General features: G+C 35.1%; 1 protein-coding gene and 1 pseudogene across 7 annotated transcripts in view; one reads left to right on the forward strand and one right to left on the reverse strand.

The window, feature by feature from the left end:
- Positions 1 to 27,035, reverse strand: part of Nt5c2 (5'-nucleotidase, cytosolic II) — an 82,597-nt gene that overhangs the window by 9,348 nt on the left and 46,214 nt on the right. For 4 of the 7 annotated variants that reach the window (XM_048807259.1, XM_048807260.1, XM_048807261.1 and 1 more), the window contains 6 exons: positions 10,195 to 10,312; positions 8,567 to 8,662; positions 3,180 to 3,271; positions 2,989 to 3,046; positions 1,868 to 1,961; positions 1,307 to 1,360 (listed from right to left, as the gene is read on the reverse strand). In XM_048807259.1, coding sequence (XP_048663216.1) covers positions 1,307 to 1,360; positions 1,868 to 1,961; positions 2,989 to 3,046; positions 3,180 to 3,271; positions 8,567 to 8,662; positions 10,195 to 10,312 — 512 coding nt within the window. Of the gene's footprint in view, positions 1 to 1,306; positions 1,361 to 1,867; positions 1,962 to 2,683; positions 2,788 to 2,988; positions 3,047 to 3,179; positions 3,272 to 8,566; positions 8,663 to 10,194; positions 10,313 to 14,235; positions 14,297 to 27,035 lie in introns of those variants that run through there. The other 3 variants (XM_048807263.1, XM_048807264.1, XM_048807265.1) reach the window with 3 other exon arrangements.
- Positions 19,344 to 19,525, forward strand: LOC107149853 (annotated as a pseudogene).

The raw sequence follows: 27,035 nt of genomic DNA on the forward strand, positions 1-27,035 counted from the left end.
CCACTTAGTGTTCTTCTTTGAAACAGTGTGGGAAAGAGAGTGAAATAGGAAGTACAAATTCTGAAAATAAAAAATCTTTACTGTAGTGCTTGGAGAAAATACTGTATTCTGCTATTTACATGCTATAGAAAAGAAAGAAATGTCTGAACTTGAGACTCTGTATGTGTTTACTTTTTATTTTGAAACAATTTTAGCTTATAGAAAAGTTATAGAGGGGTTGGGGTTGTGGCTCAGAGACAGAGTGCTCGCCTAGCATGTGTGAGGCACTGGGTTCGATCCTCAGCACCACATAAACAAATAGACATTGTGTCCACCCAAACTAAAAAGTAAAAAAAAAAGTTATTGAAATAAGAGTTCCCCGGTATTCTTCCTTAAGCTTTTATTAATAGTAACATCTTGGGGCTGGGGATGTGGCTCAAGTGGTAGGGCGCTCGCCTGGCATGCGTGCGGCCCGGGTTCGATCCTCAGCACCACATACAAAGATGTTGTGTCCGCCGAAAACTAAGAAATAAAAAATTCTCTTAAAAAAAAAAAAAAAATAGTAACATCTTATTTAATCACAGTATAATTGCCAAACCTAAAATATTGGTAAGATACTATTAATTTATTACATTATATTTTTAAAAAATGTAATGTTTCCCACTAATCTTTTAAGGTATTTTAAAGCCTTCCTCAATATTTCCTATTGATAAGTTAAAGGTATTTTATTTTTCAAAAATTTTTTTTAAGTTCTTGATGGTTCTTTTTTAACTTATACGCAGTGCTGAGAATCAAACCCAGTGCTTCACACATGCTAGGCAAGCACTCTACCACTGAGCCACAACCCCAGCCCAAGGTACTTTAAATAACAGTCATATACATGCACATTTTTTTAGATGGTCCAGTGTCTAGTATAATGCTTCTGATTTAAGTCAGATTTGGGTGTGAATCTTGCCTTTACTATTTACTAACTGTGTAATCTTAGGGAAGATATTTAATTCCTCTATTTCTTAGTTTTTTCATTTATAAAACAGATATAACAATAATATATTAGATGATATAATGGTGATATACACACAGTAACCCCCTAGTTGCTATGTTATAATTAGATCTAAAAGGACAAATGAAATACTAGGTCTTCTTGCTTACTAATCACACAAAAAACTAAGACCTATGTTCTAGTTATTCTTGGTGATTATACCTTGCACATACTATGTCACAACAAAGAACTATCTTCCTTGTCCATTTCATTATGAACAGGCTTATTATTCATTTCTTTAATAGGTAAAATAAGCTATATAGATCTGTTTCTCCCTTTATTACTTACATCTTTGACTACATACTTCTCAAGATTTTCAACTGTCTTTTCCTTAAGGGAGCCCTGGGGAAAAGAAAAAAAAAAAAGCTAAGAAAATAACAAAATAAGTTTTTTTTTAACATTTAGTTCACAATAAAAATTGTATTTACTGTCAACCAGAATGAACTTAAGTGTTTACCAAAATGGAAAAAACAAATAAAACTAGAGGGTTAGGAAAAAGTAGTAGATATGATTTGCTGCAACTCTGCCACCAAAATCTGTCTTCAAATATGAAACTGTCTACTTTTCTGCAAAGATTTGTTAAATATAATCTTTTACACGAAAATCTCTTCTAAGTCAGTTTGAGAAATGAAAACTCATTTAAATCTAGAAGCCAAGTTTCACCAAGTGAGGAAAGGTGGCTAGGATGACCAAACAAGAACAAATATATTCTAGAGATCTATCATTAGGCGGGAAATCCCTTCACCCCCAACCCATTTTTATAAATGGAAGAAAAATTTTACTCCATTTGCACTTGAAAAGTAAAGACATGCCAGACAGTAAGCAGGGGAAGAAGCAGCTTCTGAGTACCTTGTAATGAACCCAGTCAACAGCATCTCTTACATCTTGGAACATACTCCGGTAGGACATGAAGAGGTCCCCATCTTTAAATCCTGTCTCACAGCTACAGAAAGATAAAAAGAATGTGACAGGGAATTCAAAAGAGGATAAATAAAATGAATGACAAAAGTTACCCAGGGGACTCAAAGATTCCAATATCATATGGGTATGGCTGTGGCTAATTAGGAAAATAATTACTCCCTAATAAAAATCCATTTTTGACCACCAGAAATTGCCATATGTTCAATGGAATACAATAACTCTGAACAAATACAAAGTGATAGAATAATATATAGAATGGAAGCTAAAAGGTCAAAGTAATAAAATATCAGGTTTTTATTCATAACTTTTTAGAAACAGGTTCTCACTGAAGAAACATCTAAAACGTACAATTGGTCATTTAGGTTCTTTCTACCCTGACTTCTTTCTGACATTGTCCCTAGGTATAAAGATAATGTCCATTTTCTTAGTGACTCAGCCTTCCACCAAATTTAGTGTCCTGAAGTGGGTAAGGACTAACATAAGAAGTTAGCAAACTCTGACATATATGGCTACACCTTCAGCAAAGGCTATCCAATTCCCTATAAAAATAGAGGATAATTTATTCAAGACTTAAGCAAAAAATTGCTTCAGGGAAAATAAGCAGTATTTATTCCTCAATGAAATCTTGCTGGGCCTGGGAATGAAACTAAATTACCATCCCTGAATGGCTCCTGGGTAGCTGCTGTGAAATGAGTCGGGGGGTTTTAGTGTAATTCTGCTTGGACAGATAATCATCACACAAACCTCCCACTCAGTTGTCACAATTAGCACCTCTGCTGGCCGTCTTCATTCCCAGGAGAAGCCAATCAGAAGTGGTCCCTTCCAAACATGGCTGCAGCACACTGGCAAGGAGAGGGGCCGTGTGGGAGGTGAGAGCCTGCATGGAGCTGCTGGTGCTGTCCCATCTCCAGGCTGGCAATGTGGCATCTCTCACTAGCACTAAATTCACTTTAGAAAAGCAGAAAAGACCTACAATGGCCAGTTCTCTAAAACCCTGTACATTAATTTTAAAAATCAACTGGAAAAAGAAAATTGTAGCATATACACACCTGGTATATCTGGGACAATTAGTAAAAAAATCTACTAGGCAGGCCAACAGGTAGGTCTCTGAAAAATGAAGAATAGATATTCATAAGCTATAAGTGAAATAATTCAAACATTTTATTATCTCCTTTGAGCAAAGACAAATGATTATGGAAAGAAGGGAAAGTACCAATATATAAGCATAGAATGAGTCTACCTGGTAGATTGAATAGTGTGTTCAGAATGTAAAATCTTTCAGTGTCATCTCGTTGAATAAATTTATTTGGATACTGCTCTCTAGTTTCTGGCCTGAAAGAAAAATTTTAAAAATTGACATTCAAAAAATTAACATGACTGGAGAATATTCATTATTCAAAAATTCATTCTAGGGTCTGGGGTTGTGGCTCAGTGGTAGAGCACTTGCCTAGCACCTGTGAGGCACTGGGTTTGATCCTCAGCACCACATAAAAACAAATAGAGAAAAGTATTGTGTTCATTTACAACTAAAAAAAATAATAATTCATTCAAATATTTTGATGGTTATGTACAACACAGGGTTCCAAATATTAAACATGGGGTACTAGAATATGAACAAGCTCAAGTTCTAGCCTTAAAGAGTTCTCAGTCTGGGAGGGAGAAACATACACATTTAAGTATAATAAGATTTTTAAAAAATCACAACTACTACAAGAAAGCTGCAAAGAGCTGTAAGAAAACTGAGGAAGGGGAAATCATTTCAACTTAAGGGGTAGAGAGAAGCAAATGAGAGAAGGAATTGGAAAATCTAGGATTCATGAAAGAGGTGACATATAAGCTAAGCCTTAAAAGCTAAGAGGACCAGCTGAGAAACAAGTCCAATTTTAGTACAGGTAGTGAAGCAGAGAAAAAAACAAAACAAAACAAAAAAACAGCCAGAAAGATGGGCTGAGGCAGATTATGCCACTGTTCTTACACTTCATTCAGGAATAAGACAGTATTACTTATAGTTTTTACACAAAGGGATTCAACTCATCAGAATTAAATTTTAAGAAGATTAAATTGGTATCAGTTTTGGAATAAACTGCAGAAAGAAAATGCAATAAATGGCCCAAAATTCTTCCCAACACTTTGCAATGCAACTTTATGGTTTCTCCCATTAGAACTTCAGTCTATTTCTTCATCCTTAAACATAGGTGTGAATAGCAGCAAATGGGATCTAAGCAAACTTGGAAGACACTGTGCACAATGGCTTGCCCTCTCCTGCTGCACATGGAACCCTGAGACTACTATGTGAATAACAGTGAAATGGTCCACCAGGAGATAAAAGGATACATGAAGAAATGAGGAACACAGCCAACAGCCTGCCAGTTGCCAGACCTGTGAGTGAGGCTATTCTAGATCAGCTGCCAGCTGATTCACCAGCTGACCACAGACATAAGAAACAGCCCAGAGATATCAGCTGAACAATCCTAGAATTGCACAGCTGACTTTCATAATTTAGAGCTAAATAAAATAGTCACTATTTTTTTAAGTTGCTAATGAAACTTTATTTTATTTATTTATATGCAGTGCTGAGAACCTAGTGCCCCACACATGCTAGGCAGGCACTCTACTACTGGGCCACCACCCTAGCCCCCAAATTGTCATTATTTTAAGTCACCAAGTTTGGGAATAATTTATTATGCAACAAAAGCCATCTATAGAAAGTAACAGAAAATCAGTTAGGTGGTTAATGCAGTAGTCATGAGACTAGTAGAGCCTGTCCTAGCATGCTATCAGAGGAAAATAAAGGAATAAATGCATTTTGAGAGACTGCTGAGGAAATGAATAAGACCAGGCAACTGTATGGGTGTGGTAAATGAGAGACCTAAGAGTCAAAAATAATGACAATTATGCTTAGGTATCTCTTGAGAAGTGATTGGAACTGCTAATAAAACATGATGGCTCTAGGTTTAATCCCCAGTACTACAAAAAAAAAAAAAAAATATCTGGATAAGAAGTGGACATAAAAGTAGTTCTATTTTGGCTATACTAAGCTTGAAGTAAAAAAGATTCATAGCAGGCAATCAGAAACAAAGATCAAGATTTTAAAACAAAGAGTCAAATCTGAAAGATAAATGGAATCATATATTCACCGGTAATAGATGAAATCATGAAAACTAATAAAGAAACTGAAATTGGAACCATGGAGGATATTTAAGGTGTAAAGAAAAAGTCAGTGAAAGAAATTAAAGATGCACAAGAAGCTTGTGAGTGAAATGAAACACTTCAAGAAAAAGAAGGGAACAATATTAATAAAAAATATTTCAGAAAAGCTAAAACAGACAAAGACTAAAATATGAAGATGTAAAATTCTCAAACCAGATGTGGTGTGACACACCTGTAACCCCAGCGGCCCAGGAGGCTGAGGCAGGAGGATTGCAAGTTCAAAGCCAGCCTCAGCAAAAACGAGGCACTCAACGACTAAATGAGACCCTGTCTCTGAATAAAATACAAAATAGGGCTGGGGATGTGGCTCAGTGGTCAAGTACCCCGAGTTCAATCCCTGGTACCCAAATAAATAAATAAATAAATGTATAATTCTCAGTGAATTTATGAAAATTAACAAATCTAAATAAAAGAAATCAAAGTTAACACTGAGTGACTTGGGTAAATTTCTGCTTCAATTTGTTAACTGCAAATGGTATAAATTCCAGTTAGGCATATAAAATCTTATTATCATCCTGTCTTAGTTTCCTCTTAGTCATCCTTCTGAAATAAGAGGTCCTAATAAAAAATAACTTTGTAGAATACCTCATCTTCTAGTCTTCCAAATTTTATGTAATGAAAAATAAGAGGGAAGGGAATAACAATACATATTCCTCAGTGAAGTTTAGTAAGATGACATTGTTTTCTTAAATGTAATATACTGTTCCATCAGTAAAGAGCAATTCCTCTATAGAGACAGTTAACATTTATTAGGCAGTTACTACCCAAATTGACATATATGCAGTTAGAAATTATATTTTGTTTAAATATCAAATCATGCTGGTATATATTTAAAATTTAAAAATCAACTCAGGGAGAGGTAATACACCATAAAAGTAGGACAGTGCACTCAGAGTAGGAAGAAAATAATTTAGTGCAGATTACTGCTAACTTTCTGTGACCCACAAAATAACAGCTTTTTTGGGGCTGGAGTTGGAGCTCTGTGGTAGAGCGCTTGTTTCGTACGTATGAGGCACTGCATTCAATTCCCAGAACACATATAAATAAGCAAATAAAATAAAGATCCATCAACAACTAAAAAATATTTTTAAAAAATAACTTAATTTTCTGAAAAATTAATTTCCAAATTATTAGCAAGACATGTGATGCCAGATGAAGCCCTGACTTCTTTTGGCCCTGTCCATCAATAACCATTTCTCCCATTTTATCCATCTTGTTTCTCCTTTCCAAGGACTTTCCCTTTTGACTCAAAGAACTGTAGTGTGTTGTTTGAATGATTCTGCATTTACTCATAAATTACATGTTTTTGAAACACCATTAAATATGTTTCCAGAGGAGCTACTTGGAAACTTTACTGAGGAAGAGAGGTAGGTGGTTGTGAATCTTGAATTAGTAAATGTGACTGTAAAGCTAAATTAATGAACTGCTTTTCTTCTCCATCTACCCCTCCATTAATACAAAAATTCATTTTCAGACATTTGAAAACTGGTTCATCCTCATTGATATTCTGAATAAAAGCGACAACATTTGTAAATAAAAGAGCTTAGGCTACTAGTACTACATGTAGTCATTTTATGTTTAAATCCTGCTTCTTGATATTTGTGAATGTTGAAAAACCCCAATGAAAGGAACAGTGGGTATAACCTTTCTGGCCTGCCCAGATAGGTCAAGGTGGATGTTTACTTCACACTGTTCTCTGTACGTATTATATGGGACATCTCTGAGCATATGTAATGTCAATAATACCTGAAGAGTATTATATCAGATGGTCAAATTCTAAGTGGGACACTACTATGACCTCAGATTTAAAAAGTTTGGTACAATGTCTTCTGGCAAGTACCTTTTGTGATAAGAGGCACTCAGTTACCTCCTACCTCTTACCACAAAAGGTATTTGCCAAAAGACATTGTCTTTCTATTTACAACTCTGCTGTCAAGAATGAATAACAGCCAGGTGAAGTGGCACACACCTGTGAAGACAACAGGATCAAAAGCTAAAGGCCAGTCTGTGTAACTTAGGGAGATCCTGTCTCAAAATAAAATGGAAAAGGTCTGGGGATGTAGTTCAGTGACAGAGTACTTGCCTTGCATGTGCAATGCCCTGGGTTCAATCCTTAGTACTCCAAAATAAATAGATAAATAAAAATAGAAGTTGCTGTTCTGTCATACTGTGTCAGTATGTAAATACTGTGTCAGGCAGTAAATAGAGAAAACATAAAGTCATAATTATAGCAGTTGTCAAATTGTGATATTGTGATTTTTTAAAAGAAAAAACTGATATGTTTCACTAAAAAAATTGTATACACCAAATGTTTTTATCTGCTATTTTCCAGGTTGAAAACTCAAATTAGTGACATAATATCCTGATTATGAAAATAAAGTTTATCCTTGTTTTATATATCATTACTCTTTCCCTCTATTTTTTGAGTTGGGTAATAAATGTAGATGCAAATTATATTTTGTTTAAAGTAAGTGAATTTTAGTTATACAGCATCCAGTAAAGCTTTTTTCCTTCTTCTTTTTACAGTACTACTATGGATTAAAGCCAGGGCTTCATGCATGCCAGGCAAGTGCTCCACCATTGAGTTATATCCTCAACACCCTTGTATTTTTATTTTAAGACAGGGTCTGACCAAATTGGCCCAGGCTGCCCTCAAACTTATGATCCTCCTTAGCCTTCCAGAATCTGGGGTGTGCACCACTATACCTGGATCAACAAGAGTTAACCTTGAAACTTGTTTGAGCTCAAGGACCCTCTGTCTCAGCCTCCTATGTAGATGGAAATACAGGCACACGCCACTATGCCCCGCTTTTCTTGTATTCATTTTTTTAAATATTTATTTTTTAGCTGTAGTTGGACACAATACCTTTGTTTTATTTATTTTTATATGGGGCTAAGGATGAACCTAGGGTCTCGCATGTGCTAAGTGAGCCCTCTACTGTTGAGCCACAACTCCATCCTCCTTGTATTCATTTTTATCCCTATGTTTAAAAAAATTTTTTTAACCGTATGAACATCTGAAGCTATTTATTAGAACGTTAAAAAACAATGTATTAGCTTTTAAAAATCTTTATTAAATTGCTATAGTTTAACCACTGAGCCACATCCCCAGCCCATTCCCCCGCTTTTTGTATTTTTTATTTTGAGACAGGCTCTGGCTAAATTGCTTAGAGCCTAGCTAAGTTGCTGAGGCTTGCTTTGAACTTGTGATCCTCCATGCTAGGGATTGAATCTGAGGTCTCACACATGGTAGGCAAAAGTGCTTTATCATTGAGCTACATCCCCAGTCCAGGAATAATTCTTTAAAATAAATAGGAAAGTACATCTCATCTGGAAAGACAATGTCATTTTCATATTGTTTGACTATAGAAAAAACAAACAAACTCTAGAAAGAGACTGAACATTCTTTGTACTTACCCTCTTATGAAGTTAAATCCATGTGCACAGACCAAGAGGTTTCCATAGGCATCGACTTTCAAAAGATTTCCATATAATGTGTCAAACACAAGTCCTCTATGTGAAAATAATGGCATCATTGATAATGCAAAGTAATATATGCAATAGTTTTATATAGTACTACTCAATCACTATAAGCCAACGTCCTCTAACTCAAGCTTTGTAGCGACTTAGGTGTATTCTAAAACAATATAACCTTAGGGGCTAAAGTATGTAAATAAAATCTTTAAAATAAATCCCAGAGCAATTACAAATATTTATTCCAGATAAGTAATCATAAATGTTTTCTATTATGAATAAGGGCTTAATCAAACAGTATAAACTATAATTTCTACCAATACAACTGATATCATTCTAAAATAGTCTTTCCATTTCCTGGGATAAGTGAGCTGTCCTATATTTCTCTCTTTTAAAAAAATTATTTTTTAATTGTAGTTGGACACAATAGCTTTATTTTGTTTATTTATTTTTATGTGGTGCTGAAGATCTCCCACATGCTAGGCGAGTGCTCTGCCACTGAGCCACAACTCCAGCCCCGATTTTTCTCTTTTTGACACTGTGAGATATATATCATGGTATTTCAAATAAATATCATATTTTTTTTGAGGGGGTCCATACTGGGAATTTAACCACTGAATACATCCCAAGCCCTTTTCAGTTTTTATTTTGAGACAGCGTCTCACTTAGTTGCTGAGCTGGCTTTGAACCTGTGATCCTCCTGCCTCAGTCTCTGGAGCCACTGAAATTACAGGTGTGTACTACCACACCTGGCAATATCATCTTCTGTGATTTTAATTTTTGGGGGAGGGGGCAGTACTGGGAGTACTGGGGATTGATCCTGGAGCCTTAAACATACTAGCCAAGCACTCTACCACTAAGCTACATCCCCAGCCCTTTTTTTCTATATTTTATTTGGAAATGTGGTTTTGCTAAATTGCTCAGGCAGGCCTCAAACTTGCAATTCTGCTGCCTTAGCCTCCCAAATCACTGAGATTATGGACATGCCTTACAACACCCAGTTTAACCCTAAATCTTCCCTATCAAATCCAGAAATGCAAACAGTCTAAGGTGGCTCTAAGTATCTAGTAATTGTATTAGTAAAACACATAACTGCTCTCTAAAAGCCAAAGGTAGGACAGATAGGACCATCTGTGATGCTGCCCATCAGGATATTGGTTTTGGTACTAGAGATTGAACCTGGGCGCTTTACCACGGAGTTACATTCACAGTGTTTTTTATTTTTTGAGACCAACTCTCACTAAGTTACTGAAGCAGGCCTTGATCTTCTAAGCCTCCTGCTTCTGCTTCCCACATCACTGGAATTACAGACATGCACCACTGCACCAAGCACCATCAGGTACTTTCTCATATCCCTAAGTAGGTCATCTTCAACAGCAATAAACCGAGTTCAATTCAAGAACACAGAAGATATAGTATATATGAAAGGTTTGTGGTAATTCTAGAATTAATACCAACCCAAAACAACAAGGTATTATGTGATATATTCTTTTAGTCAGGGATAAATTTGGAATTACTAATTTGAGGGATAGAGGAAGTGGTCTTAAGATAAAAATATCTTGAAAAATTACCTGGTAGGGAATGTAGAATCATAAGCAAAGCTGAGCAGCTCCTGGGGGTAGCCAATAGAAACTAATCTCTCCACAGTAAGCTCAAAGCCAAGGGATTCATACTCCGGGGACTTGTATACTGCACAAAGAGGAGGTTCTTATTAGTCAGCATAAAGAACAGCCCATTAAAAGAAGGCAAACAAGTGTGTTTCTACTCTTTCCTAATTTTTCCTTCCTCCTCAGTCTGCCATTTCTTTTTTCCCCCCTCAAATTCTATGTTTTGCACAGCCCCCATTAATTAAGAGAATTCAATTATTAATCTGTAGAAATCATTCATATCAGGAGCAGCAGTTAAAAGAAATATCAAACATTTCAAAATAGTCCCTTCATTCTCAGGAAACCTAAACATTTTTTTTCTTTTATCTACTCTTTCACTCTCACAATCTGAAGGCAAAAAGAATATAGCTGTGATATTAACTGTAAGAAAATAAGTAAACAGAAAAGTAGATAAGAGAAGTCTGGGTTTGTCAAAGGCTTCAGTGATGTTCACAACTGACGTAGGAATCTTCAAAATGAGCTTTTTTAAAAGTTTATTTATTAAATTCCTATTTGGTTTAATATTTGCTTTATACTCCTTTAATCAATATATCTGTTCTACTTGTCAGATTAACTTGTTTTTTATCAGCTCTAACAATCTTATAGGCTTCAAAATTGCATTTTATAAAGAATTACTACAAACCAACCATAAAAAGACATGCCTGAGACAACAGGGAAATCCATATGAACTGGGAATTAGGTATTAAAGAATCATGACTTCTTTTATTAGACATGATTATGGCAGGGTGGATACATGCAAGTATGTGTAAAAAAAAAGTATATATAATTTCTCTTTATCTGCTAAAGGAGCGTTTGTTATAGGTCAAAAAGCATGGATTTCAGATTATAGAGATTTCTCTCTACTACTGTATATGTCTGAAATTTTCCACAATGAAAAAACTTTTTAAAATTATCACTGTAGTTCACCATAAAGAAAATGTTGCTCCTTTAAATAGGCTTCTCCCAAATGAAATATTTAGGTTACTAATATTCCATCAGTCTCTAGGAATAGGTAAGGCGCACTGAAAATAAAAATAAAATAAAGACCTACTTAATTTGTTTAATGCCAAATGTGGCAATTAAACAATTATCCACCCTATCCACCCTATTTTTGCAGTCTCACAATAATGCAGCAATTATTATAGTTCTTCCATCTATTTAGCCTATAGCTCAAACTGATTTTTTTTATTTGATACTTTTAGATATACATGATAGTAGGGTGTATTTTGACATATTATACATACATGGAGAGCAACACATTCCAATTAGGATCCCATTCTTGTGGTTGTACATGATGTGGATCAAACTGATTTTTCATTGCAATTAGTTTGCCTGTTCAAGTTAGTGTTAATATTTTAGTGAGTACAGTTCAACTTTCCCTTTCTAAAAGTAATCTTTAGAATATTTTGGGAACTATATAAGAAGCTGGTAATGCTACTTGTCTCCAAAAAAGGGAAGTGAATGGCAATGTTACAAGGTAAGGAAGGAGAGCTCCGTGTATGCTCTGTACTTTAAAACTTGTAACATATTGATGTAGTTATCTGTTTTTTAAATTGAAATCTTAAAAAAGCAAGCTGGTCTTTTAAAATCCTTTAATAAACATTGTCAAATTAAAAGAAAAATTCTAAGGTGCTTCTAGAGATCCTTGCATTTCATCTCATCAGAACAACACCAAAAGAAGTCATATTTTTTCCTTTTGTTGTTTTGGGGGTAATAGTAATCCAATGCCAATAACTCTAGATAACATTTTCAAAGCTGGTTGTATTTATTTCCCCCTCAACTCCTGCTTTATACCCCATTCCACCCTCCCTCCCAACACAAACATACACATACATACACACACCTTAAAACCTCATGTGTGGAATTCCTGAATCTGTACGACACACACTGCAGTAAAGGAAGTGCTACATGTACAAAACTGTTAACAGAGTAAAAGCTGATGACCCAGTAAGGCCTGCTACCCAATGATGTAAATTTGAGTTAGGCTGAAAATATAAACTAACATTTCTCACCTGGCTTTCCCTGCCATGTCTCCCACCAATTGACAGTTGTCCCCACTTGAACAAAATTACCATAAAACAAAACTTGCTTCTTCCTAACCAAAGCCCCAGTTATTTCAAACAATACTTAATGACATAAAATTCCTGTACAGCTAAATAATTTGGGTAACCTACCAACATTAATTGGTACAAAATGTTGGTACAAAATGTTTTCTATTAGTTTTTCAGGAGGATAATTTGTGGTATTAAGACTGGAGAATGAAAAATAAATCATAACCACCCTCATACAAGCTCACCTCTAAATCACCAATTTTCCCTAGTTAGACATTATGGAGTGATGGAGTAATCTGTGATTGTAAACTATGTGTATGAGACATTTTGGACTGAAGAGTTCAGATTAATTTACTGAGAATTTTTTAGTGAGAAAAAATACAGGGGAAAAAAATCTCAATGCCCCATTTTTCTAGTGTATTAGAAAATAAAACACTATATATTTATTTGCCACACTGCATTTATTCACAGGGCAGAATATCCAAGTGTTCAACTGAGGTGACTTTCTAGAAGTTCAACCTAGAAACAAGTGCTTTCAAAATTTCCTTTCCCTCAATGAGTTCAGGGTACTTCCCAGAAACAGGATATATTCTCCCTATCTGCTAACCTGAAGTTACACTGCCAAGTACAAACAGCACTCAAATCAGAATTTAGATTTCTGAGTTTCATCCCAAACTCTCTGTGGTGGGGAATACAACCACTGCTATGAATTTATACATTTCATAACCATCAAACTTTAAGCTTGGATGCTGAAATATGCTACTTCAATTTCTTTCAACTGGTCCAAAATAAAGTGATCTAGTCTCAGGTGGGAATCAATCTCTTAAAGTCCAAGTTCCATTTTCATAACACCATCTTTTTCATTAAGCTGTAAGACCCACAAAAGTACAGATATTTTCTCATAAGCTTACTGGATAACCAATTCAGTAATACAAACTCTGGGTTATTAAATCATCTGATAGCTATACAAAATACAACCACTACTTCAGAAGCAGAACTGAAGCTTTTCAGGGCATGAATTTAGATGTTCTATTCTGTTTTCCCTTGGGAGTAAATATTTTTTTCTTCTGACCTGTTGATAAAAATTCCTGAAGCTTAAAGAGTACCACCATTCCTTAAAAAAGTAAAGATTAAAAAGCAGAACTCCTTTTCTGATCAACCAGACCCTTCAAAGCCAGTCTCCATTTGCAGGCAACTGTATCTATCACCTCAGACTGTGGAGCTCTATGCCTCTCTACAGTTTGTACAAAGGCTCTAATTTCAATTTCTTACAAAACGGTGGCAAGTAAATGATGCAGAGTTTTAAGTTCCACTCTTAAAGTTAACCTTCTGTGGTTCCAAAACCTACCCTGAAACTTCAGGGTAAGTATAACCTTGCACATTAACTGCTTATTTATTCTCTAAGATGGTCTTCGGGGCTACCCCCAACTTACTCAATATCCAAAGACAAAGAAAGAAATTGTTTTAAGGGCCAGAGTCCAAAAAAGAGGACTGCTTCAGCCACTAGGACAGCACAGAGTGTTCTCAGGTTACGTAACTAGACTATAAAGAGAACAACCAAAGCTTTGAAAGTTGAAGCTACTGAGAGCATTTAAAAGATACTCTTTACTCCATAATCTGCAAGGGGGAAAAAAACAAAAACAAAAAACAGCTCTTCAAAAATAAATGTGTGTGGGGATGAAAGTTGTAGGCTTTGTTCTGAGTAGATGCAGCTCACACAAAAAAGAATCTACAGGGAGATATTCCTTTAGAATGAGCAGAAACTTCCTTCGGGGAAATTTGGAATTCTCATGCATTTTTTACCTTTGCCACCAAGATATACTGTGTAGTAATTTATAGATTTCAGAAAAATAAAGGGCAAACCTCTACAGAGGTTCCAGCCTAGCAGAGTGCTGCTGCCAAAATGAGAACTCACATGAGGCAGATGCAGATGCAGTGTGTGTCACTCCAGTCTTGAAGGAGTTACACTGGCTCTCCTGTTAAAAAAACAAAACAAAGCAACAAAACAAAACAAAAACAAAAACAAAAGCTGGTTTTAAAACTGTTGTGATGGGCTGGAACAGAGAGACACCATTTGGAAATTGGTATTTATAGGAGTTACCACTGCCCTCCAATTTAGAAGCCTCTGATCATCACTAAAATTAACCTAATTTGCCAATAAGAGTTTTGAAGATAAGCCTAAGCATTGTGTATTATTTCTTTTTCTGGCACCCTGAGTCTGGAAATACAAGCCAATTCTGATCCTGACATATTAAGCCAAAAGAAAACAGAAAAATAAATCCATTTGTCTTAGTTTATTTTCTCTAGCACATTTCAGGTTAGTAGAATAGAAAACAAATGCAGCTGGTAAATGGTGTTTAAAATTGAACAATGTCTAGAGAGAGATTAAATTAAGGATACAAAAACAAACCAAAGCAGTACCATCTTGCTTTCAAGTACCCATTTAAGTTGAGTCTACCTATACCAACTTCTCTACCTTCTAACACCTAAATCCGTCATCTTGATATGGACTAGAACCAACTGCATGCTGCAGATGTCTAGACGTGGAATGGAAGAAGGGGGAAAGTTTTTTTTATTCTGTCAGTGGATATTTGTCCTCAGTAAATGTTATTACAATAATCTTTATAAGGGTCCAGGAAATTACCTAGTCTAGTAAAAATACTGAGCTGAAGATACGTACATAATCCTTTAAATATATTGATACTGTAGGGGCTAGAGTTGTAGCTCAGTGGTAGAGTGCTTGCCTAGCATGTGTGAGGCATTCATTGGGTTCAATTCTCAGCATCACACATAAATAAATAAAAAGGTCTACTAACAATTAAAAAAAAATTTTTTTATATATATTGAAACTTTAAAGATACCTTTACAGGGAGTCATTTTCCCCAGAGACATTTACATTTTGAAAACATGTGGTTGGACTCCTCCAACTCCTGGGAGGTTTGTGTGGGGGTACTCAATAGAAAAGTAGAAATGGTCAAATGTAATGCCTAAAAGTTCTGAAAACACTACAACTGGAAGAAACCACGATTAATAGTCCCTTTATAAAATAAATCCCAATCCAACTACCCACAGTCATATGCTTTCATGCTTTAAGTCTAAAAATTATCAGCACTTTCTAGTAATTAGGATATACAATGTTGGTTCTCTGCTATTATAACTAGAAAAGGTAATAAAACACATTTTTTTCCACTGAGAAAATGTTAAATAAAATCTTTCCAATTATCATATAAACAGGCACCAGAGAACTTTTTCCATTTTTCAAAACCATGTGAAAATCCTTAAAACAAAAACAGAGAAAGGCAAAAGATCACAAATGATCTAAAAAAAGATTTATTAAAGTTTAAGATTATCTCAATTTTATTTACTTAAAATAAAAAACCTATATACCATATAACACTTTCAGTAACGTAAAATAAGTTCCCAAGGGCTGGGGCTGTAGTTCAGTGGCAGAGCACTTGCCTAGCATGTGTGAGGCACTGGGTTTGATCCTCAGTACCACATTAAAAAATAAAGGCATGCGGCCGGCCCATCTACAACTATAAAAAAGATTAAAAAAAAAAAAAAAAAGTTCCCAAATGATTAGATACGTAAATAAGTAAGCGGAGTTTGAGAGACTGCCAATATTTCAGTTCTTACAAAGACAAAATTAAATGGTAGCTAAAAAATTTGTTTAAAAATAATAAGAATATTATTAGAATGTTTATTTTAATAAAAGGAAAAAATTACCTAGCTCGAAAATTTCTCCTCTAAGAATCTGTACTTATTAGGCCTTGCATTTTCAATAGTTTTCAATTTAAGGGGCCAGGGATGTGGCTCAAGCGGTAGCGCGCTTGCCTGGCATGCGTGCGGCCCGGGTTCGATCCTTAGCACCACATACAAACAAAGATGTTGTGTCCGCCGATAACTAAAAACAAAATAAATATTAAAATTCTCTCTCTCTCTCTCTCTTTCTTTAAAAAAAAAAAATAGTTTTCAATTTAAGACTGAAAAAGTAAAAATTTTTGAGATAATTGCTTTTTAAAAAATCCTGTTTAAACAAGGTTGCTTGTAATAAAAGAATAAATATAGCTAATACTTTTTTTTTTCAAAAATAAAACCAATTATGGCACTCAAATGCCAATTCTAAAGTTAGAGGAATTTAACAAACATTTGTATACATAACAAACATCTGTGTACCAGGTACTAGCTACTTATAACAAGAAACAAAATAGCTCATGGTCCTTAGCCTGAAGAAACATACAGCTCATGTTGTATTACAGGGATATACAATTACATATTTATAAGTTTTAGAAGATCAGTAACATAACTAAGAAGATATAGAGAGAAGGAAAAGGGGCCAATTAACTCAGTCTAGGAAATCAGTCCTTAAAACCTGTAAGATTTATTCAGGCTAATACTGATAACTCATTTTAATGACCAGTATCTCAAGGTACTATAAAATTTACCTAATAAACTTCCTGAGATTCAGATTCATCTAACATGTTCCAAACTGCATCAGAGTCAACCAAATGAACTGATGTGTGAAATGGGCCAAGTAAGGATGCACATTTTACCTGAAGAAAGAAGTAGCTACTCAACTGTAGCTGAGGGAACAGGGAACTGTGAGAATGACAGCCAAATATTGCCAACTGTATGAAAAGAGCCAAGCTAGTTTTCTTTTTTTTAACCTATAATCTCCAATTTTAAAATAATGACCCAATTAAGTAAACAAACATATATTCTTTTATATCCTATGGTCTGAGTTGGGTCCATCGGCCAACCTAACATATATTTTAGGTCAGATACTTCCACATAAGTTATCTAAATTTTTTTAAAGATGTTCATGGACCTTTATTTTATTCATTTATTTATATGCAGTGCTGAGAATCGAACCCAGTGCCTCACACATGCTAGGTAAGTGTTCTACCACTGAGCCACAACCCCATCTAGCTCTTGACTGAAATGTTTTGACTATCTTCTTCAAAATCTTAAAGAATGAAACAGAACTTAGATACTTAATGAACTGGAAATGTAAGTGGAAATAAATTCACAAAGTGTCCTAGGTAATGTTGTTCTATTCATCCCAAGGAAGGATTGAGGGGCAGGGGGGGATTAAAAAAAAATAAACTTAGGAAAAATAAAAACCTTGATACAGTCATTTGATGTGGCCCCCTACAATGTCAAAAATATTGTAAAATAGGGACCTGGTTCTTTCACATGACCGTCAAAACCGGAAAAAAATGTTCTGAGTGATGGAATCACAAGGTCCTTATGATTTTAGAAGTTTTCCCAGACCTAGCAGGTTTTATCCATAAGGTTTAACCTAAATTTTTGCAACAGAGCTTGATTCCATTGTCATATGTCCTTTCCTCAGTTGGACACATAAAGCAAATATTCAGAGAACGTGAAAGCAGAAAAGATATAATGAATTGAAGGTAGTCATTATGTTAGAACAATTTTGAAAACAAGTTTAGCAATACTGAAAATAGACCATGACACTAAGAAGAAAAAAGGTTTCTCTTATTAAATGCAACTAACATAAGACAATTAGTCGCGCGTGCACACACACACACACACACACACACACACAAATCTGGCTTACATCTGAATGCTTTGTGATTGGTGATAGAAAGTAAAAATCACAAACACTAGTAATAAACACTAGTAACTGATTATTTCTATCACTTACCATGTAATAGAGAAGATGGAATTGGGTTTTATTAAGCAATCTTTTTAATTTCCTAATGATCTAGAAACAAACCACATATTATGGCAATTCAAGAGAGATTAATTTAATACTAATGAAAACCTTAACTGGGATATAGACTTGACATAAAGGAAATCAAAGCTTGAATAATAAGTACAGGCTTAAATACATGATAGGAGTGCCTAAAAGTAATCTTAATGTAATATAAGTGTATAATCTTAAAATAATAGTCAAGGGTGTTTATTTCAAATCATACAAAGAATTTTCATCCCTTACATGCAAACTTCTTGCATATGGACAATCTGTTTGGAGGCCTATAGGAAAATATGCAAATTCTATATTTTCCAAGTCGTGGGAAAGATAACTTGAATACTTTTTAAAAAAATCTTTATTTATTTATTTTTATATGGTGTTGAGGATCAAACCCAGGGCCTCGCACATACTAGGTGAGCGCTCTACCGCTGAGCCACAACCCCAGCCCCTGAATACTTTTTTTTTTTTTTTTTTTTAAGATAAAAAAAGTTCTATGACTTAGGACAAGAATTTCTCTGGTCATTTTGTTGGAAAAGTTATCTTCCTTGGTTTGTACCAAACTTTTCAACAAATGAACTCCTTTAAAAATTTTTGTCAAAGAACTTTAAATAGATATAATCAATTTACACACTATCCATAGTAGGTTCAATTTAGTTAATATTCCATATTAATTTAACATATCACTATTTATTCTGTTTTGTTTTTTTTCCACTAAATTGCTGAGGCTGGTCTACAAATTAAGATCCTCTTGCCTCAGCATTCTGAGTCTCTGGGATTACAGGGATGTGCCACCATGCCTGGCACCCTATTCTTTCTTTAAAATGAAATGTTGAAGCACAAACATAAAACTTTACATTGTAACTGGTTTCATTATTTATTAAGAAGTGCACTTCTTGTACATATGGTGGATTTATTTTTTATAAAGATGGAGTGAAAAGACAACCCACAGAATAACATTTCCAAATCATATATAAGGGATTAATATCCAGAATTTTTTGTTTGTTTATGGTACTAAGGATTGGAATTCCAGGGCCTTGAACATGTTAGGCAAGTACTCTACCACTGAACTACATTCCCAGCTCTTTTTACATTTTATTTTGAGACAGAGTTTCACTAAATTGCTCAATCTGGCTTTGAACTTGAATTTCCTCCCTCTGTCTCTCAAGTAGCCGGGATTACAGGCATGTACCACCACACCTGGCAATATCCAAAATGTTTAAAGAGGCTCTACAACTCAGCAATAACAATCAACCCGATTCAAAAATGACATTTCGCTTTTGCCTCGCTGCACTCTTGAAAGCAAGATGGGTTGCCAACAGCTCTATTGGAGCCACTGGTGAAAACTCCACCAGGGTTCTCTCTCTTGCAGCCTATGCTCAAACCAGCAGTCTGATCCAGGGGTCTGATCCAGAAATACGGCCTCAACATGAGCCAGCAGTGTTTCTGTCAGCACAGGAAGGATATAGGCTTCATTATGTTGGACTAAGTGAGCCCGTAGGGGGAGAAGGAAATACAAGCCTGTAATCTCAGCAGCTGGGGAGGCTAAGGCAGGAAGATCGCCAGTTCAAAGCCAGCCTCAGCAAAAGCAAGGCACTAAGCAACTCAGTGAGACTCTGTCCCTAAATAAAATACAAAAAGAGGCTAGAGATGTGGCTCAGTGGTTGAGTGCCCCTGAATTCAATAACCAGTACTCCTCCCACCAAAAAAAAAAAAGGACTAGGTGACCTTCCTTGAATGCACTGCCCAAGACAGCCACCCAATAAAAGAAAACATGCTAGCTCTTTGTACATAAAATTCCAAAAAACTTTAAAAAAATTTTTTTTTTACATTTCTCCAAATGTACAAGATGTACAAATAAATGATCAACAAGCACATGAAAAGACTGACATAGGGAAACATCAAAATCACAACAGATACCATTTTATACCCATCATCAAAATGACCAAAAAAAAAGAATAGAAAATAACAAGTGTTGTCAAGGATGTGGAGAAATTAGAACCCTCATGCACTGCTGGTGAAAATGTAAAATGTTACAGCCACTGTGCAAAACAATTTGGTGGTTTCTCAAAAATTTAAAAAAGAATTACTACATGATCCAGCAATTCCATTCCTGGGTATATACCTAGAAGAACTGAGAGCAAGAATTCAACAGATACTTATAAATCCATTTTCAGAGCATTTAGAAATAATCCAAATGTCCAAAATTAGAAGCATGGGTAAACAAAAAGTAGTATATACAACAAATAGAATAGTTATTCAGCCTTTCAAAAAATTCTGGATATTAATCCCTTATATATGATTTGGAAATGTTTGTCATTCTGTGGGTTGTCTTTTCACTCCATCTTGAAATTCTGATTCAAGCTACAATATGGTCTAGCCTTAAAAATATACTGAGAAAAATAAGCTAGAAACAAAAATAAATACTTATGATTCTACTTTTATGAAACATCTACAATAGGCAAATTCACAGAGACTGAAAGCAGAGTAGAAACTGGGGAGAGAGGAAGGAATGGGAAGTTAATGCTTAATGAATGGGTAAAGTGGTTCAGCCTGGGATGATATTCTGGAAATGGACACTAGTGAGCACTGCATAACATTGTGGATGTTATTAATGCCACTGAATTGTATAATTAAGAATGGTTTAGGGGCTGGGATTGTGGCTCCGCGGTAGAGCACTTGCCTAGCACATGTGAGGCGCTGGGTTTGATCCTCAGCACCACCTAAAAGTAAATAAATAAAATAAAGGTATTGTGTCCAACTGCAACCAAAAAATATTTTAAAAAAGAGAATGGCTTAAAATAATAAATTTCATGTTATGTGTATTTTACCACTAAAGAGAAAAAGAGGAAAGTGTTCTGACTTAAGATGTCTATAGTGACAAACCAATATTGCATAATACTTCTTACTTTAGATTGTTTTTCTCACTCCTCTAAATGCCTCTAATGCCAGTAGTTAGGTGAGGATATACAATTGCTGACAGAAACATGATAAGCTCCGTGGACTACAGTCCAAGTAAACACATCATGCAAAAATGTTCATTTAAATGTCAAGTGAATTGAGTCCATTCCAATAACAATAAAACAAGAGTGTGTGTTCTACGTACTTATCAGAGGGTAGCAATCAAAAGTCCTGAGATGCTTCTCCTAGCACCAGGATAACCCTGCTGGTTTGCCAACACCCAGAGTTAGTTTCTTTTAATTTCTTCCCTGGTACTCTTAATAGCTTTATTCTGATATCTCTCCTACACTCTGGAGGCAACAAAATGTACTTGGGTTTGAGATAATTGGATTTCATCCCCAATGGCTAATGATATGGCCTAGAGAGTTGGGGAAAGCAAAAATCCAAAAGGAGTAGTCAGGTCTAAAATATATTTTTCAATCCCATCTCCCTACACAATTTAATTTTAGAATCCTAACAACATCTCAAAGTATTTATATAGTAAACTAGAGATTCTATTTCCTGAAGATTATTTTTTAAAACCAAGCAAAAGAAAAACTTCATAAAACTATCCATATTCTAAAAATGAAGATTACATTCAATTTCAAGAAAAAGGCATTTTTATTCTAGGCAGGATTTTTGTTTTTGGAAAAAAATGAAGACTGATCCTTTTTATTTATGGGCTTTTATCATTCATATCTCATTTGAGACCATTTTTGTACCTCTATAAGCTGGAAGCAGCATGAAAAATGGAAACTGAACTGAGTTTAATTCCAGCTACACATTTTAACAAGTCAGCTGCTAGTTGCTGATGGGGTTCAGGACACACTATTCCCCAAATATAGCACCTTGACATTTTAGAAAACAGAAGAAGGTCACTCTTACCTTCTCCCCTGAAACATGTCATAAAACTTAGGAATAATTTTTCTGACCTTTCCTTAAGACCCTCATTTGATAGGTACACTTCCTGTACCTGGAGGAAAGAAATATCCTATCTCCAAGGCACAGAGAAGAATTGAACAGACCCAGTTTATAATCATTAGGACATATCCCCTTCATCCAATCATACTTTTTCATGACTGATTTTTCATCATATCCAGCATAAAAAATATACAGGTTTACTAGCATCTTGGGTCATCATTTCTCCATAAAGGCTCTCATTTCATATAAAACTTATATTAAACAAATTTTTATGCTTTTCTCTTGCCAACCTGTCTTTTGTTATATGGGTCTCACCCACAAACCTAAAAACAGAAAGGAAAGACTTCCTTTTTTCTACACTATAAGCAAGCCAAATTGCCTCTTGACTTGGTAGTCTTATTTGTAAAATGTTGCTAATAATACCTAGCTTAATGAGCTGTTATAAGGATTAAAAGGCACACTGTATAGGGCTGGGGCTGTCGCTCAGTGACAGCACTTGCATCGCATGTGAGGCACTGGGTTTGATCCTTAGCACCACATAAAAATAAACAAAATAAAGGCATTCTGTCCATCTACAACTACAGATGTAGTTCAGATACCTATGTCATAAATGTTCATTCTCAAACTCCTAGAAATTTCTCAAAAGAAAGTGAGGAACTGGACATTGCCATGGTACCCATTTGTTCTGAACTGATAACAGATAATAAAGAGCTTATTGCTGGATTTACTGAAATGGCTCATAACCTAAAAATGTTGGGGCTGGAAAAAAAACTGTAATTTACTTCCTTGTGAATTGTTGAGCCTAGATTCACAAAAATGTTCAACAAAAAAACAAATTAAAAAAAAATCTAGCAAATTTTTACCCCTCACATATCAGATAGAGCACTAATCTCTAGGGTATATAAAGAATTCAAAAAACTAAGCACCAAAAAAACAAATAACCCAATCAATAAATGGGCCAGGGACCTGAACAGATACTTCTCAGAAGAGGATACACAATTAATCAACAAATATATGAGAAAATGTTCATCATCTCTAGCAATTAGAGAAATGCAAATCAAAACTACTCTAAGATATCATCTTACACCAGTCAGAATGGCAGCTATAAAGAAGACAAACAACAATAAGTGTTGGCGAGGATAAGGGGGGGGGGAGGTACACTCATATGTTATTGGTGGGACAGCAAATTGGTACAGCCATTATGGAAAGCAGTATGGAAATTCCTTGGAAATCTTGGAATAAAACCACCATATGACCCAGCTATCCCTCTCTTCGGTCTATACTCAAAGGACTTAAAATCAGCATACTACAGGGACACAGCCACATCAATGTTTATAGCAGCACAATTCACAATAAAATGTGGAGCCAACCTAGATGCCCTTCAGTAGATGAATGGATAAAAAAAAATGTGGCATATATACAGAATGGAATTTTATTCAGCAATAAAAGAGAATAAAATCATGGCATTTGCAGGTAAATGGATGGCGTTGGAGAAGATAATGCTAAGTGAAGTTAGCCAGTCCCAAAAAAACAAATGCCAAATGTTTTCTCTGATATAAGGAGGCTGCTTCATAGTGGGGTAGGGAGGGGGAGCATGGGAGAAATAGAGGAACTCTAGATAGGGCAGAGTAGTGAGAGAGAAAAAGAGGGGACAGGGGATTAGCAAGGATGGTTGAATGTGATAGACATCATTATCCAAAGTACATGTATAAAGACATGAATTGGTGTCAACATACTTTATATACAATCAGAGATATGAAAAATTGTGCTGTATATGTGTTAATAAGAATTATAATGCAATCTGTTGTCATTTTAAAAAATAAGAAAAAAAAATCTAGACTTTAAAAAAAAAACAAAAAACCCACAGGGAGGCTGAGCCAGGAGAATCACAAGTTGAAAGCCAGCATAAGTAACAGTGAGGAGCTAAGCAACCCAGTGAGAGACCCTGTCTCTAAATAAAATACAAAAAAGGGCTGGGGAAGTGGCTCAGTGGTTGAGTGCCCCTGAGTTCAATCCCCGGTACCAAAAACAAAAAAAAATTAAAAAAACAAACAAACGAACAACAACAACAAAAAAAACCACCAGGATGATTTCCCAAATGAACCAAGTTAGAAATGATACATGTTCATAGTTCTAAATGAAGAGTCACTATATTTGTGAAAGGCTTAAATAAATATTAACAAACCCTTGTCTCAAGTGTTACTCTAATTTCCCCTTATATTTAAGACTTCTGGAAATTTAATAATTTTACATATATAATTTTGATGTTAACTCCATGGAACTCACCAGGTTTAATCTTTCATGTAATTGCAAAAGTCAACTATATTTTTCCAATTAAAAGTGTTGTTTCAAAATCAAATAATTCCTTGACCAACAGAGTAGAGGAAGAAGATCAAGATGCAGGGAGAAGGGGAAAGTATAGGGAAGTACTAGGGAATAAAATTTAACAAATTGTGTTATGTTCATGTACAAATATACTGCAATGAATCTCGTGTGTGTATGTGTGTGTGTGTGTGTGAGAGATTATAATGTACTAATTAAAACAATAATGATAACAATAGAAGGGAGATCAACAGAGTACAGCAAGTGGATTAGGAGGAGGGAAAGAGAAAGAACAGGGAATAAGACTGATCAAATGATGTAATGTGCACGTACAAATATGGCACAATAAATCCCACTACTAATATTAAAATGAACCAATAAAAAAAAAACCTAAAAAATAAAAAACAAAAACCTCCTTTTGTACCAATTAAAAGCGTATCAATGAGCTGGTTGTAGCGGTATATGCCTGTAATCCCAGCAGCTCAAGAGCTGAGGCAGGAGGATCACAAGTTCAAGGCCAGCCTCAGCAACTTAGTGGGGTCCCAAGCAACTCAGTGAGACCCTGTCTCAAAATAAAAAGATACTGGGGCTGGGGATGTGGCTCAAGTGGTAGCACACTCGCCTGGCATGCGTGCGGCCCAGGTTCGATCCCCAGCACCACATACAAACAAAGACATTGTGTCTGCCGAAAACTAAAAAATAAATATTAAAATTCAAAATAAAAAGATAAAAAGGGCTGGGGATGTAGCTCCATAGTTAAGTGCACATGGGTTCAATTCTCATACCAAAATAACAATAATAATAAAAATATTTGGCAATAAAGCTTCTGATATATACTATGTAATTAAGCCCAGGATGGTTGCATTTATATGAACATGTATAGACTTTTTTTCTTGTCTTATACAAGGTACTTGAGCATTCTCAAATGTTGGTACCCTAGGGGAGAAGGGTATCCTATAATCAATCCTCTGCAGATTCCAAGATACAAAAACAAAAACAAGTCTTTACAGGAAGCCAAAATATGCAAAGTACTATAAGGAAAGAATGTTGCTAAAGTAATTTGGGGTAAAAGAGAAATTGTAAATAGGGCAATAGGTACATTTTACATCAAACATAATCCACTAATATTGGAATTTTATATGTAATAGTCTAAGACAATCATGAGAAATCACATTGATTAACATTTTTTTACATTTTTTGTTTTTATAGAGAGACAAATCTTAGAAACATTAAAAATGATAGTTGGCTTCAATTACAGGGATGGTTGATAATAAAGGAACTTTCTCTGAAAATATTAGACTAGCATTCAAATGAGACTGAGATAATAAAGCTCACATCAGAATGGATTATGTTACTAAACACTGTGTGATACACTCTAAACAGGGAATAAATGATTACCAAACTGTGAGGGAAAAAAATGTTAATACACATCAGGCAATCAGTTTCTCTCTCAAAAACTACTCAACAAACAACCTGCTACCTCTGGCTTAATATCATTCTACAAAAGGTCAATATATTTTTTTTTTTAAATGTTAACCTTTTTTTTAAGAGAGAGAGAGAGAATTTTTTTAATATTTATTTTTTAGTATTCAGCGGACACAACATCTTTGTTTGTATGTGGTGCTGAGGATCGAACCCAGGCCGCACGCATGCCAGGCGAGCACGCTACCGCTTGAGCCACATCTCCAGCCCAATATAATTTATTTTTGGAAAATCTCGTTTAGAACGAACACACACACATACACACACACACACAGAATTTAACATTCCTAGAGTTCACACATGCATTCTTGCTTCAATTATCCTCTTCATTAGCAACAAATCAAAATTTAAGTAATTATTCAAAGAAAAAAAATTATTTGCCAACATGTCTATTAATCTTAACAATTGACATAGAGAACAGGATTCTTGAAACACCAGGACTATTTAAAACAAATTTTCTTATCCATCAATATGAACTACAAAATAAACTTGAAAAATCAACAAAAGCAAGCCATGATACCTCCTTATCCCCTCAAAACAGGCTTCTGTGGCCATTTTCTTAAAAAACAAAACAAAACAAAAAAAAATTGTTTCCTCAAGAAACCAGCTTAATTCTCCAAAATTAAATCCTTTCCCTCACTCTTTCCATGAAAAAAAATTACATACGTTTCACATATTTGAAAACAAAAGGGGAAAAAAAAACCTTGGTAAAACCCTACATAGCTATTTCCTCAGAATAAATTTAGGCAAACTTACAGTGTGGTAAGGTAGGGCATGAAACAGTAACCATCTCTTAGCTAACATACCATTGAAAAACACTGCCTTTAGAGATAAGACATTCTACGTAGATACTTCAAGCACCAATCTCAGGATACAATTCTATCAATTTCACTACACTCCAACACTGAAAACTACTAACCCATCTATGCTGTAAATGGTAACTTTGCATCACTCAGAATATTGTTTGCCAGAACAGCCAATTTGTAGATTATGCTAATTTTTAAAAGTCTTATAGCACATGCTATGTCTGATTCTCACCGTGACCTCCCTCCTACCAAACTTACATTGGAAACTAATCACCAATGTGACAAAATTAGGAGTTTATTAGGTTACAAGTTTAGAACCCTCACAAACAGGATTAGTGCCTTTTTTGGGGGGTACTGAGGATTGAACCCAGGGATACTCAACCACTGAGCCACATCTGCAGCCTCTCCCCACCCTTTTTTTTAGTAGTCACTTTTATTTTTTTGTAGTTATAGATGAATGCCTTTATCTCTACCTACCTACCTCTTATCTCTAACTACCCTGTTTTTAAATTTTTTTTGGGGGGGGGG

This window comes from Marmota marmota, unplaced genomic scaffold (assembly GCF_001458135.2).
Source record: "Marmota marmota marmota unplaced genomic scaffold, marMar, whole genome shotgun sequence".
NCBI lineage: Eukaryota > Metazoa > Chordata > Mammalia > Rodentia > Sciuridae > Marmota > Marmota marmota.